General features: G+C 38.7%; 1 protein-coding gene across 1 annotated transcript in view; it reads left to right on the plus strand.

The window, feature by feature from the left end:
- The window catches only part of SLC35F1 (solute carrier family 35 member F1), a gene marked incomplete at both ends in the record, with an annotated part of 235,947 nt that overhangs the window by 115,395 nt on the left and 95,461 nt on the right, over positions 1–25,091 (plus strand). The window contains one exon of the mRNA XM_080342199.1: positions 20,430–20,605. Within this exon, the coding sequence (XP_080198325.1) occupies positions 20,430–20,605 (176 nt within the window). The remainder of the gene's footprint in view (positions 1–20,429; positions 20,606–25,091) is intronic.

The raw sequence follows: 25,091 nt of genomic DNA on the forward strand, positions 1-25,091 counted from the left end.
ATTCAGGTGCAAAACCTCTGCTTTGCCAGAAGAAAATGAGTCTTTTATTACAAGGACAGATCAATTAGACTCATGTACTCTAATAAGTTTTCTCACAGCTATAACATTCTTTACCTGCAGTGGGGATTATTTAAAAAGGGTTATTATTCCCTATCTTGAAAAAATGTCAGTGTCTGAGCTATAGAGGCACAGTCCCTACTGAGCAGCACAGGAAAGTCTTCATTCCTATGCAAATTTTGTTTTGGAAAGCAATACTCAGTCTATATAGCGAAAGATCAGGACAGATGGATAACAGTGAAACTAAATTTAATTTGAACTACAGTGTAGTTTTACAGGGTTTCAAAGTTTCCTGATATTTAATGGAGCTGAGAGCTTGAGTGGATTTCTTTGAATGTTTTGAGTGTTTCATAGCATTTTTAAAACAAACACCGAAAATATTCTACCTTTTAGTTACTTGTGCTTTCCTGACTACATTAAAAAATCAACAAAAAGACTGAAAATGTATAACCAACGAAACAAAAGCAAAGCAGATAGGAATTTATGTGCAGCAAAAGCTGACGACCTGTAGAAAGGATGTGAGGAGAGCTGAGGCAGAAAGTGGGAGGAGGGCTGATTTTGGTTGCCTTGGGGCTTTTTGGTGGTGTCATGCAGGGAAAGGGGAGTATTTGTTCATTTTGTTCCAAGAGAGAATTCAGAGAAGTGGAAAGATTCTGAGAAAAATCCAGGTGGTATATTGTATGGCAACAACAAAATACTTTCTGTTCCAGCAGTAATTAAGGAAGATATAAAACTGAAGCTGGATACATGTAAATGTGCAAGTTAATGCAGTCTGCATCCAGAGGAGCTCTCTGTGCTGCTAATGATGGTTTGCAGTGGGGAGGTGCCAGAGGAGAGGAAATAAATTAGCGTTGTACTGCTTTATTAAAGGTCAAGCAAGTGATACAAATATTCATTGTCCTGTCACCTTGCCATTGACCTGAAATTGCAGCAGATCTGGGATCTGATTAATCAAATGTTAAGGAAAGGTTAAAATAATTAGTTCTAATCAATGTAGGGGTCTATGATGAATACCTTTTGTCAAAACAGCTGTGTGCCTTTTTTTGAGGAGGTTACTAGTTTAGGGACAGTCTTGAAGTTGTGTTTTTCAACTCCGCTCGGTCTTTTCAACTTGATTTTACACAACTCTTTGATTAAGAAAGTAGAATTATCCAAAGTCAACATTGTGCACGCATAAAATGGTTTTAAAACTGGCTTAGTGGCAATTTTTAAACTTAAATATGTTGCTTGAACAAACAGGATGATGAATTGCATGCTATTTTGTGTTATTATCAGTGGATGTGGAAGAAATGAGAAAATCATTCTGCATAAAGTTTGCAGATGACACAAAGTTAAAGCTGGTGATAAATAGCTAAAAGAACAGTGTACAGAATGGTCTGCCCTGATTGCTGTGAATAAGAAAGCAGTAGGTGATTGTATGAAGCCAAGTAAAAGGACTATATATAGGAATAAATACTTTAGGCCATGCCAAAGGGATCATTGATGCTTTTGTAGGAAGTAGTGACAGAAGGAGTTGAGACATTTTTGAGTGTAATTAGCAGGGTATGACTTTCTGCTACAAGTGTATCATGCAAAAGGGATAATGAGATTTTTTAATATGTGAACAAGGGAATATTGAGGAGGGAGACTACATTAGCACTCTTCTTGGCTATGGTGTGACTGATTTTGGGATGCTGTCCCATTCTGTTTCTTGAGATTGAAGAACAGTGACAAACTAGAGAAGTTTGAGAGAAGAGCCCCAAGAACACTAAAAGGAAGAATGCTTTATAGTGAAAGGCTCAAGAAACTTGGCCTGTTTAATTAATCAAAAATAAGACTAGAGGGTGACTTATTAGAATTTTGTATATGTTAAGCAAAAATTGGTAACGGAGCATCAGGAAGTAGTAGTAGACTGAAAGCTGATGCTAGACAAATACCTCCTAGAAATAATAGACACAGATTTTTAATAGGTAATTAATCTCTGGAGCAGTTTGTCAAGTCTCTCCATTGCTGCACATTTTTAGGACAATATTGGATGGCTTTATAAAATATGTACTCTGCTTCAAACAGGAATTAATTCTGAGGTAAGTCTCATGGCCTTTGTTATGCTGGAGGTCAAACAAAATGGTCATGTGGATCTCTGCTGACATTTTAGCTTATTATATTAATGTTAGAAAAAGAATAAGTACCTGAAGTAATCGTATTCATTTTGGTGTTCTTTTTGTACATGTTAGCTGTAACTGTAACAGAAAGCTTCACGGAAAAGCCAGAATGTTCACAAAAAAGCATTCTGCAATAGTTTCCCAACCAGAGGCAGCGCAGCCAGGTCATGCACAGTACAGTTGGTTACAGGGTCAGCCAGCTGCTGGTCCCTTGTAAAGCTCTTCTGTGAGACTAGTTTTCTTCCAATGTACTTTGAGCTATGTTTTCAAGATTTTCAGCTAAACTCAAAGTTTATAGCTAGATCTTTTCTTTTCCCTGTTTTAACTTCTTTTCATATAATAGATAGCTGACAACAACCATAATACGACCTGGTGGTAGAAACTGGAAGCTACAGAAATTCAGGCTAGAGTTAAGGTTCAAATAAGCATTTCTTCAAATCACCTAATTAGGAATTTGATGGGTTCCCATGCCCTGCAGTCAAACAAGACTGGATGTTTTTCTAAAAGAGGCTTTTGTATAAGAAGTGCTGATTTTGATCCTGGAGTTGCTCTGTAGAGTGTTTTGGTGTGTGTTAGGCTGCATGAATAGATTGTTTCCATTTTCATTTTAATACCATGGCATGAAAAGTATCAGGCTGTGTATTTTTCTAAATATCCTGTACTGCTCAGGTCAGCTGTTTGATGTAAAGGTGCCTGAATGCTAGAATTGGGATAAAAATAATTTTGTCAAAAAAATGAAGGAAATCAAACAGGCGAATATTAGACTTCTTAAGGAAGTGACAGATAGGATTTATGAAAAAATACTTTAAGAATAATTCAGAGGTTGTATTGTCTTGTCTACATCTATGCTGTGATGGCTTACTCTTTTCAAAAGTGATTTTAGTATTAAATATTGCGTTGAACATTGAAAGTTTTGAGATAGTAAGCGCAGGACTCACTAGCATGTAGTCATGAAAGCCTAGTGAGATATTAAATATGGAAATGTTGCTTCTTGCTACTAGATGTGGATGAGCTGATGCATGAAGAATTTTCTTCTCTGGGAGTTTCTTCTCAAATTGTGAACTTTGCGTACTTTGGGTATGAAAATACCCTTCATGGTTTTCTTCTCGATAATGAAACAAAAAGGCATTTACCCTGGCAACCTGAGTTGCCGTTTTCCCCAGGGAATTCTCAATGACAAGCAAAAATGTTTGGCTGCTGAGACTTTCAAGTCTGACTCAGATTTCACTTTAAAGAATCTGAGTTTCTCTGTGTCCTTTTTCAGCTGATCAAAGAAAGAAATAGAGACATAGCACCAGGTTACCTCTAGTGAAACTGGACATGCCATCATTTAATTTTGTCAATGTAAATTTCTCCTACGAATTATATTCTGACCTCAATAGCTGTATGTATTTAAGAAAATAAAAATTACCTATAAAACCCCCTGTGTATAGATCACAATTTTAACTACCTAATTGTCTGCAGAACAAGTTCACCAAGGTAGAGGTCTGCTTTTAAAACACACATTCTGAATTGCATTCAATTCCTGGTCTGAAACGCCAGGGATAAGATAGAAGAGATGAAAAGAGTAGACAAAGTAGGAGGCTTGAGCTGAATGGGCATTATTTCTAAATGATGAGTTTAATCCAGTTTCTTTAGAACTATTTCTTCAGTCAGGAGCAAGGGGAATGGGATTGTGAGACTCAGCCTAAGCTGTGTCAGCGAAACCTTAGAAGAAGGAAAGCACAAAGCTTCAGGAAACTGAAAATCAATATAACTGGGCAATGAAAGCATTTTTACTACAAAGAACCAAAAGCTGTCACACAACAAAAGGTTCACTCAAAATAGAAACAAGGAAAGTTTAAGGCTTTAGCTGTTCCAATAAAACAGTGAAAAATAAACTACAGTTATGAGGAGACAATATAATATGCTTTGCTTTGAGGGATGAGAAGGTCTTGCCCACAGGGAGTTAGGAAGGGTGGAACCAGTAACACTAGTGGGCACCTTTCACTGGGTTTTCTGGTGGAAACTCTATTTTATGTTGCTTCCCAGTTCCTTTTCCGTTTCCTACATAAATGAAGGCGTTCTGGTAGGTGCTGGTTTAATAAATGAGAGTCTTTCTCTGAGATTTTATGACCTGAACAGACACACCAGTCATTACTGGAGGGTAAATGGAGGCAGAGAGAGCTGAAGATATCCATGGTAGGTCTGTGGTAGAACTGGGAATATACCTTGGTGAAAGAATTCCACAGTTAAAGACTTCTGCCTGCTTTTCCTGATCTCCACTGCAAGGATAAAACCTGTGGACCAAGGACCATAATTTCCATCCCACAAGCCAGGCTGGACTACTGGAGTGCTTCTTCTGTCTGGCCTTGCAAAAATAATCAAACACAATATCAAGCCTAAGAGATGCTTGCCAGAGGGTCAGAAGATGCAGGGTTGCTTTTTATTAACTGCTTGACACTGCTGTGACCAAGTTCTGGGTGTTGGGTACAGGCAGAGGGAGGGCGGAAGTGTCTCAAGGTGAGACTTCTTTGCTGCTGTGGTTGTGTGAGGCTTGCCAGTGTTCTCCCACATCCATCTGCAAGCCTGGGGTCGTTTGGCCTTGGCTGGCTCCCAGGTGCCCACCAAGCTGCTCTCTCGCTCCTCTTCAGCAGGACGGGGAGAGAATGGAAGATGAAAATTCATGGGTTGAGATAAAGGTAGTTTATCCCAACCAGACCCAGTGTGACACCCAAGGAACATGTAGATCTTAGCAAGGTCTTCCTCTTCTCGCAACAGTGCCAATTCCCAGCCATTCTCAATTCCAGACACTCCTTCTGAAGTACAGCAGTGCACTCCCCCAAACAGATAGTCCAGGAGTGCCCTAAGCATTCATTATTCTAACCCAAAGATTAAGAAAGCAATTTAGCCAAGATTAAACAAGTGATTACTTTGACATTCCTCGTTAATTTGATCTCTCCCTGCGCTCACTCAGCAGCCCTTCAGCACCCCAAGCAGGCCCACCTCCATGTTCATGCATGAATTGTTTTGAGCAGGTTGTGCCGAGGAATTCGTATGTTTATTATTGTGTAAATCTCACAATCTTCATTTGCTCAGAATGTCATAAAAACATTGACCTTTATGTAATGTTTTTGTGGAAATGAGTATTACTGTTATTATTTCTTCCTTCTCCAAGTCTTGTTTGAGGAAAGAAATGAAGTTTAGACTCCCATAATTTGTTCCACAGTGTAAATCAAATTTTTAATTCTGATCTCTTAACTATGAAAAACATTGTTCATTCTGCCACAGTTGTTCGTTCTTGAACTGAAATACTCTTCTTGAAGGAGTGATTTCAGAAGCCACTGCTCTTGAATTGTTTTAAACTAGAAGATAAATTGATGATATAATGAGTCTTCCTCATCTCTAATTTCAATAGTTTGATGAATTTCCATGTAGCATGTTTCATTAATATTATATAAGAAAATGATTTGCAGACAAATTAAGTGGTTGACACAGGTACTAAATAATAAAAGCATATAAATTAAATGCAAGCACACAATTAATTACAAGATTAATCTCTTTCATCTGGTCCCATGATATCTCTCAAGTATGCCTGCATATACATAATCATGCTAGTTGAGCATGAAAGTATTTATATGTACACCTTAATATGATACTAATGATATTCTGTACCTCACATAGTTATACAGTATACACAGGTCTGATACTTCCCAACAGTGTAAACTAAAAAATAGCAAAAAATAGTGTCTGGTCCTTAGATTGCTCTTGTGTTTGAAGGGCCATATACTACCTACATTTACATAGTGATATGTATGCTGTGAGAAAGCTGTGACAGCAGTGTGACATGATTTGTTGGCTGATGATACTGAAAGATTTTAATTGACTATACCAAAAGATTCTCCTTGTGACTGGTGATGTTTTCTTTAGATAATTTCCCTTGTGAAGACCTCTGATGTCTGTCCAGGCACTAGTGATCAGATTTAGGAAGCAACAGGAAAACAGTCACAATGAAAGAAATTTCTTCATTAATTTCATGTTAAGATGAGCATTTGAAAGGCCATTGTCATGCCAAATCTGGGTTTGTGGGTAAAGATATTTTTACAGCTGCAAACAGTCTTCTATGATGTCCTTTCCATCCATCTTCCTAAGAAAATAAATCTTCTTTATATAGAACACAGTCTGAAAAAGCAGAACAACGTCCCATTGGGTAAATCACATTCATTGTATTTCATGAGTATCAACAACTTTTTAGTCTTGTTCTGGATTTCCCTGCTCCTGCTTGGGCAGGCCACCGGGACGTTTTGACCTGCAGCCTTCGTGGGGAGCTGAGGGGTGCGTGTGGTGGCTTTAGGAAATGCGCTTCCACGTCACAGAGAGCTCCAGCTTGGCCTTGGGTCACCAGTAATGGGAGGTTGCAGAGGAGCTGCACCTGCTTAACTCAGACATAAACGCAGATCTGTGTGTTCAAACTGGGCTTTATAAACAAAAACGTTTGACTTATACAGAGTGATTTAATTACAACTGAGTTGAATTTATTTTAATACATAAGTAAATGAAGGAAGGAAATGAAAAGCTGTTTTTTTAATGTCTCCAAAGTATTTAGGTGCTTCATGGCTCCATCTATCTCTTGTCAGATAAACCTCTTCTAAACATAAATTACCTGGAGTACGTTGCTCAAAAGGAATGTCAAAGGTACCTACAATCGTGTCCCAGTTTGGCCTGCATGAATATAATCCCTTAACCCAGTGCATGTGCTGTACATGATGGGTATGTAATTTGATTCACACAAGCAGTTTACGAGAAAATTTCTGCGTTTTCTCCATTTCTCTCATTTCTTACTATAAAAAATCAATGGAAATGAAATGCATATTGTTACAGTGAAATCCTATCTAATGACTAACGTCAATTCCAAAAGGCAAGGAAATGGAGAACTAAGGCTAGGATTTCATCCTTCAGTTATAAGTATATCCTTAGATGCCTTTTAGAGGGGTGATTTCTGGAGAGTAAATGCTATTGAATAGCACAGAAATTCTTCCTCTTCTTTTTAATGCTAATGGTGGGTTTATTCATGTATTTTTGTAACAGTAGCGGTGTTATACTTTAGAACGGAGTGTCTCAAATGTCATGCATGCACAGAAAGTTATTTAATCCCTTTTTTTTCCATCACACTTTTCATTTCAACTGTCAGACTGACCCCCCGATCTCTTCGCTTCAAGCACAGATCTAAACTGTCCTGGGAGGGGAAATAAAATAAACTTGCCAGCTGAAGGTTGTGACCACGCTTGTATGTGACTGAGAGGTAAAATATCCTCTGCTGAATAAAAGCATTTGTTCTGTGAGGAAGCCTCCCTGTGCCCCAATCGACCTTTTATTCCATTTTTGAGAAACCATCATTTTGGAGAGATGCCAGAGCTGGAATGGAATCCTCTGTGGCTGTCTTTGCAGGAGATGGGCTTCTTCAGAGGGCAGTGTCAGCTTGTCTGGGCTGCTTTCTGATCCCTGTGCATGAGGGTGAACCAGTATGAACGCCTCTGGTGAAGCGCTGCATGCAGAGCAACCCAGGGATAATTCTGTGATTCTGTGGTAATACAGGAGTGCCATTTCCCAGTGCTGCGGTAGGAGGTTGGCACAGCTGAAGGACAAGGGGAAGAACACAGCTGTGCCTCCTCTGTACCCACCACTGTCAGGAGAGTAGTGAGGTTCTGATTAACTTCCCAGCGTAAAGCAGGATTAGCCTCATGGGGCTGATCTCATTTACCGCATCTGGCTGTCAATTCTGATCCATGTTCTCCTGGTTCACAAGCGCATTTTGGCCTGCCGTCAACTTGTGTGTGGGAAGGAGGTGGTGTGTCAGACACACACACTGAGGAGACCCTCAGTGGCCCGGTTATAGCCCTCTCATCGCCTTGGTGCAACTCCATGGTTCAGTGCTGGGAAGGCAAAAATATACTCAAATCTCACTGAGAAAATCTATTATACATTACTGAGTTTTCTCTTTCTCTTTGTCTCTTTCCCTTTCTTTTTCTCTTTGTCTCTTTCCCTTTTCCTTTCTCTTTTCTTTATTACGAAGCTAGGCAGATCAAAATGTCAGACCTGGTTTATCTCCTGCAAAAGGACCTTATAGTTTCTCTTTCTTCACGGGTTTCATTTTACTTTAAGTGAGTCATCATTCTCATCCTTCAGGTCATTGGTGGCTTTGGTCGTACATTTGGCACCACAGCAGGATCCTGTAGGCCAGGAATTTCTTGGTCCTGACCCTCTGAAAATATGCAGCTGACCCTTTTTTTTTTTTTAAATTTTATTTCAGACACCTTAGAATTCTGAACTCTTATATTAAAACAAGCAAAAATGAGAACAGTGCCCTTATGTTGGTTTTTTTTTTTTTTCAGTTGAGCCTATTCCATCACTGTGTGTCAGGTCTGTAGTAAATTTACAGTGTTGACAGAGGCAGTCATGCAGTTTCACTGAATTGAAAGGAAGAGAGGAAGGGAGATTTATCTTGGAGCCTGAGGGTAGAGCAGAAAGCCAGAACCATTACACTCACGCCTAAAAGTGAAGAACTTTGTGTTGCAGATAGCTGGACTTTCCATTTAGCAGGAGGTGGATTCTCTCCAGTTGTAATTTCTGCTCAAAATAGCTTTTTTTTTTTTTTCCTTTTTGAATTATACGGAATAGAAATTTAAATGCAGATGCCAAAGTATGGGCCTCTTGTGTAGTTTTCTCTGGGTAACAGCCATCACTGCTGTGTAGTGAGCAAACAGCAAAAGCAAGAAGAGGGAGAAGGACCTGTACTGCACTGTGCTGTGAGGAGGCTGGCTTTTCAGTGGCTCCTTTCACCTTCCTTTCCTGCAGACTGTGGTATCACTGAAGTAAAAGGTAGAGAGGACCTGTGAAAGCATCTGTGGATTATTGCTACATCAGTTCTGGGCACCCAGCTTGATATGTCTTAGAGGGACCTTTCCTTTTTTTGAAAGGACCAGTAGCAGACACAGAAGAAAACTCAACACCTTTCGAGTCCTGTAAGCAGGGCACTCAAAATCGGTCTCATCCTTAATGTATTGACTTTGGCCACATCTGCAAAGGGATGTGGAGATGGTGATGTTGAGTTTTGTTACCATAATTTTTATGTGCTAACTCTTGCAGAGAATTCATAAGCCTGCGTTAAGCACCATAATTCCCTATTAAGGGAAAACGGCTGAGCCAGGAAGAGTGTAGCCTACTGAAATCCCTCATTGCATTACCCACCAAATTAGAGGTAGTTCTGATGAGGGTATTTTCTGTTCTTCCTTAATGAAGTTGTGCCACCATGAAACTAAATATGCAGGTTTCACAGGCAAGAAGAGGGTAGAGAAAGACACTCACCCAAAAGGGAAAAAACCTGGTCTCTGTGCATTAAAGAACTGTTGGGAAAAAAATGCATAAAATTTTAATGTCCTTGCGCTTGTCATAATATCCATGAGCAAGCAACTTTGCGCATTACTTGTGCTTGAGGGGCTGCAGAATGAGGCAGCAGCAATACTAACCCACACATGGGAAACAGTGAAAGAAGGTCAGGACTTTGAAAAGTTGAAGTCAGAATGAGCCACAGGCACATGAGCATCTCTCCTTTGAAGTAGCTGGAGATGTGGAAAAGTGCCATCCTCAGTGAAATGTTAATGTTGGTATCCTTTGTCTTTCTGTACCAGGGGTGCAATTAAGGGGCCAAAGTAAGGACATTTTTTCTTGAGGTATCTTTTATGTGTTTTAAGCATGTAGATGATAGTTGAAATTTGCTGTAAAGAAAATTCAGATTTGCACTTGCTTACCTGGAGAGAAAATATGTCCACTGAAGCAGGGATTTTTCAAATTTTCTGTGTTTCAATTTTATCAAAAACATTATTGATAACTCTCAGAAAAGCTGGGAAAAAATATACTCTGAAGCATTATATATAGTTTTAGCCAAGCAAAAGATTTTGCAAAAACCAGGCAGATCAATTTTATTTTTAAATTAAACTTTTACATGAGATACTAAATGCTCTCTAGAATGAACAGTCATTTTCATTTAATATCTGCATTTTGCAGTTGTGCTGATATAAAAAACTAATGAAAAAATCCTACATCTTGTAGTAATTGAACTAGTAGGTTTAGTTCTCCAAAAGCTAGCTGTGATCTTCATAGTTGCACCTTTGCACTTTTAATAGTCATACTCGTAACTTTTTTAGCCTCTAATTTTATTGGAGAAACAAATAAACTATAATTGCTTTAGGTGTGCAATTGTGGGTTTACAGCCAGTACTCAGAAGTGCATATGCTTAGAGTTACGCATTTTACAGGGGCAGAAATTGAGGAACAACTTTCACAGATTTCAGGAGCATCAGGAAGAATCTGAAATCATCCATCATGCCATCATACTGACTCACATATATACCATTTTCTAGGCACGCTACCTAAATTTTCCAAGCCCATACTTCTTGTTTCTGACAACACGGAATGAATTTACGGTAACATCTATCACTTGAGGAATCTTGAGCCATTTTAACTTGTTTTCCATCAGAGCATTCAATCAAGATTGGCTTATCAGTGGCAGGGGTATAACATGAGCTCTAATGCTGTTCACCTCTTTCTTTATCAGCTGTCTCTCAATAGCTGTAAGACTTAGTCCATAAACCCCCATCAGTTTAATTGTATTAACACTGTACAGTAATGGCAAGAGAGCAGTAAGAAGTGATGATGTACTTCCTAGGGCACCAGTGAGCTATTTTTCTTGATGCTGGGAGTCATCCAGGTCTGTTACTGTAGGCTTTCAGCTCCTTTGAGAAAACTGGGAGCTAATGATGATATTAACTGAACCGAAACTTTTAAAACTGTTTCTCATATTATATAAAGATATTCATCACTGTATTTATAATGTCCTGAGCCTCAGGCGTAAAAACCACTGCAAGTGAAGTGAACTAATGAAATTTGACAGAGAACTTAGTTTTTTTCTCCAAGAGACAAGAGAGCCGTCAGTCCTTCCATGTCCCAGTTTCCTCCAACAGCTGAAAGCTCAAACTGGTGTGTTTGGAACAGAGTGAGAACAAATATCTGTCTCATAAAAAGACATCTATTTGTGTTCTTTATTCTTGAATTATAAAAATAATGTTGATTGGCAGCCCAGTGACTGCCTAGGTTTCAAAGGCTAAAATGTAATATTTTCAGCAGCTGTCATATTTCATATGGAGATCTAGCTTGAGAGATTACAGATCAGTCTTAATCCATACTTCAGTCCCTTGTTCTATTTCTAAGACTGGAAAGCTCACTTTTTAAATTAATTTCTGGAAAATTATGGAAGAACAATTACTTGCTTAAAAGTACTGTATTCCTCAGTTAGTGTTTGGTAGCTAGTTTTGTAAGCTCTTGTGTGGAAACTTGAATCTGTCATTTATTATTCCAATCTAGATCATATCTTTAGGAGTCTTAATTTCTCTAGTTATGCTTGAGCAAACAGTGACAATTCATAAAAGTTTATGGGCTGCAGCTAGCTTCACTGCGTTTGTTTGGCAAAAATAACCTGAAATACAATTCTTTTATTGCATAATCATCTATAATTACACTTTGGATTCCATCAGGAAGACTGCAGTATTTTCAGTCTATCCAGTGCTCCCTAGACTGAGAAGTTGCCAAGAACTGTATATGGAGAGACCTTCATTCTTGAAGAGAAAAACCCTGTGGTTCTCCAAGTCCTGTGATTCATAACTGAAAAAGCACTAGTAAATTGCTGATTGGAAGGCAGATGACTGTTTCAAAACTTAGGTGTGTTATTAGGATAAACTTGCTTTTTTTACTTTGTTGGCTCACTGGTAGGATGAAACTGACTGTTAACAAGTTGCACCAACACACACCCCGGCCTCCAGTGTGCCTGTAATGATTGATCACTGGGCTTCATCAAGATAATAGCATGGAAATTTTGTCACCATACTTTCCTTTGCTATTTTTAATTTCTTTTTTATTTAAAAAAGAAAAAAGAAAAGGAAAAAAAATAAAACACTGTGCCTCCCTTGCACTTGCAGTCAGTACAGCAGATTGTCTCAGCAATATATTGCTAAATATTAAGTGCAGGGATAAGTTTTATCTATGTAAGCATAGCCTTTAAAAGAATAGTCTTTAAAAAATTCCAGTTCCTTTGTTACTAAAGAATTGTAAAACATGTATTTGTGAGCATGTGTGTGGTGTGAAGTTGGGATAAAAGCTTATAATAAATGAAACCAATTTTCAAGAATTGCTGTAATTAGCAATACAGAAGAGCTGTGAAATTTATTAAGTAAGATCTCATCTTAAGAAACTGCTCCAGAGTCTCTTGAGACTTACAGAATATGGTTCTGCTTTGTTTTTATCTGGAGACAGCAATCTGTGCTGGTCCCTGAAGCTGTCACTTAAAAGCATCAGAGCCCGAGTCATCCACAGCTTTGAGGCAGGTGTACCTAGACCTTGCATTTTAGTGAGCTCCCCAGGAGGCTCTTAAATTCAAGCCCAGTTGTATTTGAATAGAAATTAGAACCTGAACACTTTAAATAGAAAAACCTCAGAGCAACTATAAAAGCCAAAAGAAGAATGAGAAATGTGCGCAGCTCTCCCCTTGCCTGGTGTGTCGTGCCAGTCAAGGTGGTGACTGCTGGAAAAAACAATCCCACTTAGTTGGGATACAGAGCAGAAAACAGACGAGGAACTCTTGGGTAGTGTTTTACTCCTCTTATGGGTTTTCTTCAAAACACAGGCCTCAGGAGTCAGGGCCTGCAGCTTTTTGGAGCAGCCTGCAGTTTTGTGATGTGTGGGGTCCACAGTGGTGTCCTCTCATAAGAGACTAAAGTGTTCACACTTTAAAATAAAGAGCTAATCCTCTGCAGATGCTGCAGAGAAACTGCATTTCTTATGGGCATCAGTGGGAGCTTGAGGTGCTCTGCAACTCACCTTGTAGAAAATTCACCCTTTGTGCTGAGGTTCAGTACAAAGTCTGTACATCATTTAAATGCAACTGAAGATTTCAAAATAGTGATGCAGGAGGAATTAAGTGAGGGATAGGCTTGGTTTTATGAGGGTTTCACTCACTGATTTGTAGGTTGATATTAGAGTTATTCATATTCTAATGCAGTGCATGAGGTTAGCTGGGATTCAGGCACTGGTATGTCAGTGTTCAATGATGGCTTGATGCTTATATTCTGAAACTATTTTAGGTTGATTTATTTTTCCTTACCACAAATATTAAAAAAAAAATCTTTTGTTTAGACCTTTGAGACCGTTATATTTTCTTGACACATCATCTAGTATGATCATGGAGAATGTATACGATGGGAGTACTTGACTGATAGAATAAATGTTGTACATGTGCGAATGGTGTTATTGTCAGTATATATGTGGGGAAACTTGTTTGCTTTTAGTGCTATGAACATTATATTATAGAATATTGTGACTACTTCTGTAAATTGCTCTAAACCAGCATGCAGCAGCTTTGATGCATTAAGTGAAGACAGTTGCTGCAATCCTTACTTTATTGAGAGATACAGAGAGGACGGAAGGATTGCAGTGCCAACGTAGCATTTCTCCCTTGTGTAACAGACATGTCAGAATAACAGAAAAGTAAGAAAAGTTTCCATGCAACATATAGTGTAGAATCGTGTTTTCTAGATGCAATCAATTTCAGAGCAATGCAGGACTAATAGCAGACTTCATATGCTTCAGACCCGTTAGAAAATCTGCAGCTTTAGTTTTCAATGAGAGCTCAACTGATTGTCTTGAAAAAAGTGTTACCAAATCTTGTGAATTTATTCTTTCACGGGCTGCTTATGTGTGCATTAAGTGCGAACAGCAAAATAAGTGAGTAATGTCCATGTCCTCATTAAGGAGCCATTTAAATGCAGGTCTTGCAAGAACTTAGGAGCTTTGCCTCAGTGGAAGCAGCTACATCCCGCGGGGTTTGGTATTTGAGGTTTTGACGTGTTGCATTTTCCTATGGTAATATATGTCAACATTTCTGTAGATGGCATAGGTGTTTAAGATATGATTCCACATACACATTTAAGCATTAAATAAATTTTACTGGATTCTTCTAGTGGCATACCTTCAGCTCACTTTGAATCAAAGTAAAGTTTTTGAGACCTTGTTTTATTTTTCCTTGCACTTCTTTTAGATAAACACACTAAAATGCACTCAAGTGAAGAAGCTTGGCAGAATCACAGTGCTGTGACAGACATCATCAACTTCTGTACGGCATAGCAGTAATCAGTCTCTAAATGAAGCATATCTGTTTTTTCTCTTTTCAAATACACACTTGGAACATTTGGAGCAATAACTCTGTGTAGCAGTCATTACCATCACAGGGAAAGTGTGGTCCTCCCTACAAGCCCAGTCTAACAGTGCTTGGAGCAGGCTTTACAGATCTGTTCCTCTAATGAAATCTCAGCTCAGGAAACAGACTGTTAATCTCTCGTCTGCTGGAGCCTGTGGCACGACGAAGGATTAACACACTTCATGGTGAGGATTAAAAATAGTGGTAGCCTCTCTTCTTTACCTTCTGAAGTACTCTTTACCTGATTCAGTGGGGACCTATCAGTGGAAAGAGACCAAATAAAGTACGAAAGAGAGAAGAGAAATCAATTAAGCTAAAAGAAAACTGACATGGAGAGTGCTTTAAAACAGGATTTAGTGTCAGAATAAAACAGGCCTGGATGTTTAAATCACTTGGCCACCCCTTGCATGTCACTGATTCTCCAGCATACAGCATACAGCAGCTGTGATTGTGTGACCACTTCTGAATGTTGCACTGCATTGATTTTGTGTTGTGAATAGTGTTTTAATGTTCTGGAGAGGACATGGAAATGAACTAATAGTCGAAGATAAATGTTTTAACTTTATAAAAAATAATTACAGGAAAAATTGAGGATAGCTGTTTAGTACTTTATATTATGCCAGCTTGTATGTGCTAGGAAGCACGCACTAACGTCAGAGTTCTTGATATGAGAATATCTGCCTTCAGAAGTTTCTGGTGTTATCATGACCGATAAACAAGGAGATGCTTGGAGGAGCAAGGAAAAATGATGCACAGCAACTACCAGCCCAGGCATTTAAACAGAATTAATTGGCTCCCAATGCAAAAATGAGGGTTAGTCTTCTGTCTCCACTTCTAAAGAGGCAGTAAAGAAATATTATTTAATTTCTGTTAGAATATAATGAAAAACCTGTGATTGATGCCTAGCAGTGTGACTCCTGGAGGTTTAGGAGTAATTCTGATCTACTTCTTACTGCAAAGTGCCCATCTGACTCAACAATAAGCACTGAACAGATAAACTAGCAGGTGTGGCTGCAGTGAAATGGATTTGATTCATTCCAATACAGGATTTTAATTCAAGCAAAAAAAAAAATAAATATCAAGGAGAATGCCTTAAATTGGTGGTTTACAGGAGAAGAATGTCTTCTATTTGCTCTGTATTAGTGAATGACTGATAGGATGCGAGGAAATGGCCTCAAGTTGTGCCAGGTGAGGTTCAGGTTGGATATTAGGGAAAATGCCTTCACAGAAGGGGTTGTCAGGCATTGGAACAGGGTGGCCAGGGAAGTGGTTGAGTTGCCGTCCCTAGAGGTGTTTAAAAGATGTGTAGATGAGGTTCTTAGGAACACGGTTTAGTGGTGTACTTGGCAGTGTTAGGTTAACAGCTGGACCTGTTGATCTTAAAGGTCTTTTCCAAGCAAAACGATTCTATAATTCTATGCATTCATGGGATCAAAGTTCAGAGACAAAGATGAAGATCTTCCCCTGTTTTAACTTGGCTTGAGAAGATGCTGTTTATCTTAGTGAGGAAAAATGGGATTTTTTTAAGAATTCCTTTATTTCGATTTAAATACAATACAGGTAGAGAACTAGAGTAGCACTCAACTAGAGAGAAATTGGACCCTGAAAGGTAGAAAACCTCACTTCTGTAAAGCTTTTTGTAGTGAGACTCTTCTTGGTGTTCTGTTTGAAGGCCCTGAAACCATACAGCTTTTCTTCAAGATATGAATGAATGTTGCTTCCTCAGTGCATGAATGTAGTACTGAAGCCAGCATGATAGTACAAAGGCTTAGGGAAGAAATCATCTTTTGCGCCAGTATTTGCATGGTAGAGAGTATGAAAACCAACAAGGAAAGAGTTGCTGATAGCAGCCATGTTGCATATTTGAACACTATTATGATATTTAGGAAGGATACTAATAAGCGCTGGAGACAACAGCAGTGAGTTATTTGCTTTTTGTTCAGTCTAAAGCAATTAGTAGGTTTTCCACAGCCATGGAAATCTTCTTTTCAATGTGTGCTTACTGCTGCTTCTTAAAAAAGAACAAGTATGTTGTTATTCTTATCCAGGTATTAAATGCTCAGAAGCTAAGACTCTTATATTATTAGATCATTGTTGCCAGGAAAAATGAAATACAGGTAATGCTGTCAGGCATTTTCTAGACAATTCAGGCATCTTACATGGGTTATTAGGGTTATCCAAACATTGTATTATTCTTTGTTGCTGCTGATGTTGTCACTAATTAATACAAATAATTTAAGACTCGTTTCTACTCTTCTGCTTGGAGAGAGGTGAATTGTTCTCTTCCCTTCACCTTAGGCAAAAATCAGCATTTTATTGATCTTGTGCTTTGGTTTCTCTCATTTATTCATTTCACTTGTTTCCCATGGTAGTGGTTAGCATTGGTTGCAGCCCATACCCATGAGAGAAGGGGAGCATACCAAATCTGTGCCACTATGTGTCATTCCCATCTGCAGTGGACATATCTTTAGGTATGGCAGGAGAGTTAATGTGGTCATGAATACTCTTAGGAATAACTGTACTGTGTAAAATGGATCATCTTTGCTTGAAGTCTGAGCACTTCACGGACATTTAAATTAGTTCTGCTTAAACATCTAACTTATGCTACTTATTTCACTGACAAGATAAGAATAAAAGAAGACATGTATCTTTCTATGTCATATATCATCTGGAACTTTTAACTAAGTTCTAACTGGAGGAGGAACACAACAGTTGTTTTCAGAATTAATTTTCTTACATAATTAAAAATACCAAATGTGTGCAAAAAAACAGAGACAAGCAGTACATATTCAATGTCATTTATACAGTCAGTGTCTTGAAAGCTGGTGACATTGACAGTACTACTTGCACTGGTGTTCCACAAAGTCTTTTGCATTTTTTACATTCTGTTGCTATCTAAAAGATGATTTTTACTTAAAGGCTACAAAGATTATACTCTTATCCACAGTCAACCTTTATCTGCGAATGTGGAGGTGTTCAGGTTCATAGTCTTAATTCTTGTCCATGTCTGTTTTTACTGAACTCCTAATTAGCCTTTGTCTTCACTGATTACTTCAGTAATACAATAGCAATAGCAATTTTTGACATATTTTGTAATTGACAGAGGAAATAGAAAGCTATTCTAAATTAATTCTTAGGAAGAAGATCATAACATCTGAATTACCTTGAATTACCTACATTTTTGTTTGTTTATGAATTTTAAAATATAGAAGCTGCGGACAGGCTATATATATATATATATATATATAAGGCTGTAGACATCTGCTTGAACTATTTAGAAAACCTTGTAGATGTGGTTGAATGACTTGCCAAAGAATCAACTATGTAAAAATGTCTGGTTTATAAATTGCAAAATGGCAATGACAGAATCAAAAGGTACTACAGCGAGGGCTACACTTACCATATACAGCCTTGAAAAATTACCTGGTTTGTTGTTTTTTGTTTTCTTTTGTTTCTTTGTTTGTTTTTTTTTCTCTAGGTTGGATTTTTAATACAGAGGTCAGTACTGCCTGGTTAGGCCTGATGACACATTTGAATATAGAGAGCAGAGATAAAAAAGTTATGTCTTTTCTAAGACCTCATCAAACTTGCCACCAGTCTGAAAAAACATAATGATTAGTGATGTCCAACAGCTAACTGCCATATGGAGGAAGGAATATATTACTGGGAAAATCTTTTCATGAGTGAGGATATATTTAACTTTCTGTAAATCTAAGTAGGATCCAATATGCTTCATTCCAGAACAGATGTAATACAACATACGCTAACAGGCATAGCTGAAATACAGGGAACAGCTAATAACCACCTGCATCCCCTGCAAGGCAGACAACACATTTGGAGATACAGGTTTGCAAACATTTAATTTACTAATGAAATAAACCAACAAAAACTGCAGTAGGCAAGAGGACAGCCCTGTGTGAAACTTCATTGCAGTAGAAGGATGTAAGAAACATCCAAATAAATGAAGAACTCTAAACAAATTTACAAGATTAATATGTGGATTTAAATTGCAGTCACTATTTCAATTTCCCATTCCACATCAACAGCACAGCAGGTAATGGCAGGAACTGGGGGGTCCACTATTTTGGCAGCATTCACAATGTAGTCTCAGGTGCTGTCTCCATGCAGTATGTTTGTTTCCCATGGTTATGTTTCACAGCAGAGTGAGTAACGTGAAAGTGGAGGCAGCAATTGTGGAGCCTTACTTGCTACTTATCCAGCAGTCTCCCGTGGAAACAGGGTTTTAGCACAACGAAGTTTGTTCTGTTGCTGTCTGTGTCAGGCTGTTTGTCAGCAAGGTATGTTAGTTTAATATAACTACCCAGCTTTCCAGTGTCTCTTTGGTTGAATCACATCATGACTGACACTGAGACACATTAGTGGGAGGATTGTTTATGAAAAAAGGGAAACAAATTTGACACTTGAGTTTACCAGGAAAGTTGTTGTGGGAGCACAGATGCTCATTGCTGCCGAATACACACAGCCGAGTTCAGGGAAATCTGTCAGGGAAAACAAAGCGTCCTTGAAGCAATTTAGTTTTAACTGTCTGGCAGAGGAGAACACCCATGAGTGCTGCCCTCCTTCCCCTGCTCCCTCAGGACTGCCTGATCCCCATTCCTTGTACCAGGGTCTAAGGAGACACTGCCGAGCGTGCTCCTCTCCCACCTTCCCCTCTCCCTCGTGGGGTCCTCCAGGGACCTACAGGCCCTCTTTTCTGGAGATCTGGTGACAGTGACAGCAGCAGCAAAATGTCCCCTTTGGATGTCCTTTGGCTCTCGCTTGCAGTCATCATGTTTGCTGCTCTTCCAGGCCAACACTTTGGTGTTCTGTGCTTCTGCATGGGGAAGGTGTAGCTGTGGAGCAGGCCTGGTCAGCATGAAAATGCTGACACATGGGCAACCTGGGAAACCTCTTCAGGGTAATTTCAAAATGCACTTGTTTCTGTGCTGTGAGTATAGGAGATCCTGTGACAAAAGTTGGAAAAGAAGGATTGTTTCTACTGAGTTGGGCTGTACGGGTTGTATGAGAAGAGTAAAAGTGATAAAAATAGTTGGAAGGGAAAAGGATATCACTGAGAAGACTGACAAAAGGACATAAAAATAATATACACTGTAAAAGGGCGGCTTTCAGATATAGCGGTTTCTTGAGTGAAGGAGAAAACTACATGAAGACAGAGAACATGCACAAATGGAGCAACTCCTGGAGTCCTGTGGGGAGAGAGGATGAGGAACAATGTACTAGCGGAATGCAGAGGAGGCTAGAAATCAAAGTAAAAAAAACCAGATCAAAGCAAGAAGCTGAATCAGAAAATGCATTTTTAAGAACCAGAAGGAGACAAGAAGGGAAAAAATGGAAGCTCCTATTCCCATCAAACAAAAGGGGAAGCGGTGACAAAGATGAGAGAACAGATGCATATATTCGCATGGTAAATGGAAAAGCTTGTTTATACAATGAAGTGGAAATTAAATGAAGGGCAGGAAGTTATACAGTAAATTCATGTTGATGGTGAAACACTATAAAATCCTTTCTCTGCTTTTTTTCTGTGGTTACTAAGTCCTGGAAGAGCTGGGATTCCTGCTCTGTCTGAATGATACTCCTAGGTCTTTCTGTTAGGGAGATGCTCAAAGGAAGCAGTGCTGTATTTTGGTTGATTTAAACAATCATTTATCCTTTGTGAAATGCAAAATTAAATGGCAGAGATGTACCACCTGCTGTTGCTTAATATGTGAATAAAAGCTAGTGTGTTAGGGAATGTTTAAGCCTGTGATAAGAGCAGAAATAATGGAAACATTATGTCGGCTATGCCCAGCAGACCCCTCATTGACTGAAGCATCATGTTTCTCCCCATGTCTTAGCACTGTCAAAGATGATTCCTGGAGGAGGATGAACATTTCTTGCTTGGAGAGGAGGCAGAGTGTTTTATGTCTGTGTTTTTCTCATTCCTTCTAGGGATCTCTTGCTGTCTGTGGCGCTTGGCCAGGTACTCTCCCTCCTTATCTGTGGCATTGGTCTCACGAGCAAGTATTTGTCAGAAGATTTCCATGCCAACACACCTGTTTTTCAGAGCTTCCTCAATTACATCCTTCTGTTCTTGGTCTACACAACTACACTAGCTGTCAGACAAGGTAAGTGTCTCTCTGAAACTGTTTTGTAGAAAACAGCGAGGATAAAGGCTTTTGCAGAATAGCAACAAGCAATGTGATTTAGACACATATCCCATTAACATTTTTTACGTATTTACATTACCTAGTAATACATATTGGATGAACTGGAAAAAAAAAACCTTCTTTAGCAAAGAATGAATCAGTAGATGTCAAGGATAGTGGTGCTACCTAAAAGCAAAAAGAAGCATCAGTACTTTTGTCTTCCTAACTGTTCTTATGGGAATGCTCCTCTTACACCTGCCACTTTGGCACCACAACCACACATTTGGGGTTCATTTTAGATTTGACTGCATAACGTGCTGGGAAATATTAGTATGCTTCGCATCTTATGTAGGCTGAGGAAAATTCAGATGCAAGCAAAGAAGAGCTTGCTAGTTCTTGTTGCTGATCAAGGCAATTCAGTAGTTCACCTATTGCTAGAAAAAAATAGCAGTACCATTTGAACTTAGGAGATGAAGGGGAGTGAATTCGGGGTGCTGTCTGGTCAGAGCAGCTCTGTGACCCTGCCACTCCTTTGCTACAGGACCTGTGTAACTGATCTGACTTCCAAAGTGAGAAAATCATTCAAGTATGCTTTGGTACCATGTATCAAATGATCCTCTGTTTTACAGTCTATATATAACACAGGGGTTTTGTGCTTTTCCTGCCCATCCCTCCCTTCTTTGAGATTTCATGTCTAGATGAGGTGTGGGAGGTAAATGCATTTAAGTACATTTCTCACCCACTCTTTTTTTTTTTTTTGATAATCATTTTATTTAGTCACCTTCACAGAACACATGGATTAGAAGCAAAATAAAAGAGCGAAAATATTATATGCTTTCCTGACTCTGCTCTCCTGACACAAAGAGAGAAGGGCTCTATGGAGTAAACGAACTAAGAAATCTATTAGGCCATGGTACATTAATTGGTATGGTGAAGGGTTTACGTTTTCTTACAGGAGCAAATATTTTTGGTTTGTTCTTTGATGTTACATCCTTTGATGATTTGGGAACTATCCTGAAGCATAAGTTCTTTACTCTTAGTACAGTCTTGTGATACAATACTATGAAGTGTTCCAAAACAGCAAGGACTTCATTTCCAGGCAAAAAATGAACAGTCAAAAATATAGTGTGGTGCTCCAGCACAAAGCACTTAAGTGTATTACAACTTAAGTTTTATAAACCTTGGTCTCCATTGATGTTTTTCAGAAGCAATGAAGACCAATCTGCAGAGGAAAACTCAACTTCACGAAGCTCTTATATAGGGAGAGATTGCAGTGTTTTTCTGTATTAGTATTTCAGATTGTGTAGGGGGAAACATTACCACATGCTTTGCTCTGCAGAAGGTTTAAAATGTGTATTAGTAGCATCTTTCTGGAGAACTGTGTTTAAAGATAATTCTTGTGAGTGCAGGATTGCCTATATGTTCCCAAGTTCTGTCCCAGAAATGTCCTTCTTGGGACTGATTTAGATATTATGGGGGTCAAGTCCCTATGACTTTTAAATAGATTTTACTTTTTTGAAAATTCTAGCTTGTGAGAGGATATATGGACCAGCATACTGCTGTGCATTAAAGGGGTTTATTTAGAACAACGTTTGACACCTGGTATATATTGACATTTCAAAAATGCTGTCAAGCACTGTTTGACACATATAAAAATAGGTATTAAAACTGTACTTTATATATAATTTTCTGAATCTGTTTAAAAATGTAGTGGTGGACTAAAAAGTATTTGTCGGATCTATCTATTGTGCCAGTAAGACATGTTTGGGAAGTGAATGGGGAAAGTGTTATGGATACGTGAAAAATATTTTATGCACAAGTGAGGGGGGTTAGGGAAGGTGTTTGAACAGGCCTGCAGTTGAATATGGATCATACAAACCATGAGAGGACAGTGTAAAGGGTACCAATGGTATAGTCTGGAAAAGGAGCTGTCAAAAAAAAAGAAAGATGGTTTGGTCCAAAAAAATCCAGAACAAAATTAGCTACAGAAGCAATGAAAGCAATGATCAGGCCCTCAGCATAACATTCCTGCTGAATGGTGTAGCACTACACAGCCAGCTCATTTACTCGGCATTTAATATTGCCAAGTGATTGAGCCTGACATTGTCTTTTTGCTTGTGTATTTATTCAAATTCATTATCTGTGTTTGTTCCACTAAGGCAGTTTTTCTAGCAGTTCTAATCATTTGGCTTCGTTAACAGATGGAAATCACATAGTAATTATATTAATTTTATATGGGATGATTCTGTTCTGAGTGCTGGGAACATCAGAAGGATTTTTTTTCAAGTGCAGTTCTCCTACTCTGTATGCAAGATTTAAGATTCTTTAAATTATCTCCTTTTTTCTTCAGAAATCAAACCATCATGAGTTGGCTGCTAGTCAAAAATAACTGCATCTCTTTGTCTTTTCGTTGCTTGCTTTCTTTATCTCTGGGTTTTTTGCAGAAATGTACTGGCTGAAGGAGTTTTCGCTTGGGGTGGCCAAAAAACCCCTTAATTCACTGTAGGACTGAAAACTATAATTTCCTGAGACATAAGGGATGCCTCTTTCTTTAGCGGCTTCTTCCAAATTTGAATTTACTGTGGATTCCCTTTAACTTAGCTTTCCCTTGCTGTTCATCTTCTTGCCCTATACAACCTCCCTGAGTGATACTGAAAAGGCAGAATTTGCACTGGTCCCTGAAAATCATCATTAGCAGATGATTAAGGCTCCTGATTCCTGAGCTCCTCTGACTAGAGCCTTCTGCAGTGAATGCCCAGCTTCCAGCAGCTAAGTTGAGCACCAGCAGCTTCCACTACATTTTTATATTGCAGATTGAGATGGGGTTTTTTTCTCCAAAATATCTCCAAAAATGGGTGCAAAGACTAGGGCTACCACCTTGCAATGGATCCATATGTGACCAGACGATGCAGGAAATGCACATGTCTTGCAGGTGCCAGAATCTCTGAGTACTTTTAAGCTTCATTTCCATGGGAAGGAAGGAAGGAAGGAAGGAAGGAAGGAAGGAAGGAAGGAAGGAAGGAAGGAAGGAGAAAGAGAGAGAGAGAAAAGAAAGAAAGAGAAAGAGAGATAAAGAAAAGGCTAGTTCTGTAGATCTAGATAGGGAACCTGTTTAAATGCAGTAAAAGTGGACTCAACAGTTTTAAGCAGTGATATCCATATAAGTAAGGCTTTTCATCATTATTGCAATTTTGTTCTCATGACCAGAAATAAGCAGTAACAGAAGTGTCACAAGAACATCTGTTCTTGTGAGATTTTCTTATGAGCCTTACAACTTGGGTACTACTCAGGTAGTAGTCATGAAAAGGGAAGGAATTTAGCCAAACTGTTTTTTTTCCTGATGCAAAATCCAACCAACTTTTGTACCACTCAAATTCTAAAGTTTCTGTCAGATGATGAGTGTAGTATCTAAAAAACTCTCTCTTTTATTCTGGATGGCTTTGTGCTCATTTATTTTGTTTTGTTTTGTTTTGTTATATGCAAATTGAAGTTGAATGTATTATTTCCCCAAAGAGGTGAGTGCAGAGGTTCTTCACGGTTATGAATGCGCACCCTCAGGCATACATAGATGCCAGTACCCATTTACCCACAAATACGTATCCACTAGAGCTTCCAGTCCAATGCTCATTAATGCACCACTGCTGAGGTCCGAATATAATTCTCTAGGAATTTTCTTTGTATGAGAACAATGCTTTAAAATTAATGTCACTAATGCAGCATTGTAAGGCAACGAATGTCATTATGTTTTATCTGGCTGGTATGCTAAAAATTTAATAGGTAATGAGGACCTCCCTCAGTTCTTTCTCTTGAGGTAAGTTCCTTTCATGCCTGTTGTTTTCACAGCCAAAACTTGTATTTGTCTATGGTAACACCTATGAGTTGAAAAGAAGGTTTTAACACATATTATCCCAGCTCAGTCCCCTCATCGGCAGAGGATTCTGCTTAGCAAAATCTTGTCAAAAAAATTCCAGATACTCCTTTGGGTTGTGTGTTGTTATTAACTGAGGAAAAAAAAGAAGCCTTGGCTATCAAGAAGAAAAGCCTTCTCTCAGTGAAATGGAACTAAAGGATGTGGAGCTAGTGGAGATTAGTTTTAACACCTTAAAAAGCAGTAAGTGGGAAATTGCCCATAGTGGACCAGAAGGTGTTAATTACTAACAGTCAACATGACTGCAAGCCTCAGCAGCTTGCCGCCAAAAATAAATTACTTCTAAAAGCCACCTCACATATGCTACAAATGAAAACAACACATCTACTAGACATCATTTAAAAAAAGAAAAAAATCTGAAACTGCTATTTTTTTGTTGTTATTCTGGAAAACAAGAAACGAGGAAGCAGTAGAGATCTCTTTTGAACAGAAGGGACCCATAAAGCCTTAAGGGGCCAGATTCTGTGAGAGAAAGCTCCACATTGCAAGCTGTTCCTTTAATTTGAGTGCAACAAGTTATCAAGTATTTTCAGCCCC

This window comes from Nesoenas mayeri (genome assembly GCF_963082525.1).
Source record: "Nesoenas mayeri genome assembly, chromosome: 3".
Taxonomy (NCBI): Eukaryota; Metazoa; Chordata; class Aves; order Columbiformes; family Columbidae; genus Nesoenas; species Nesoenas mayeri.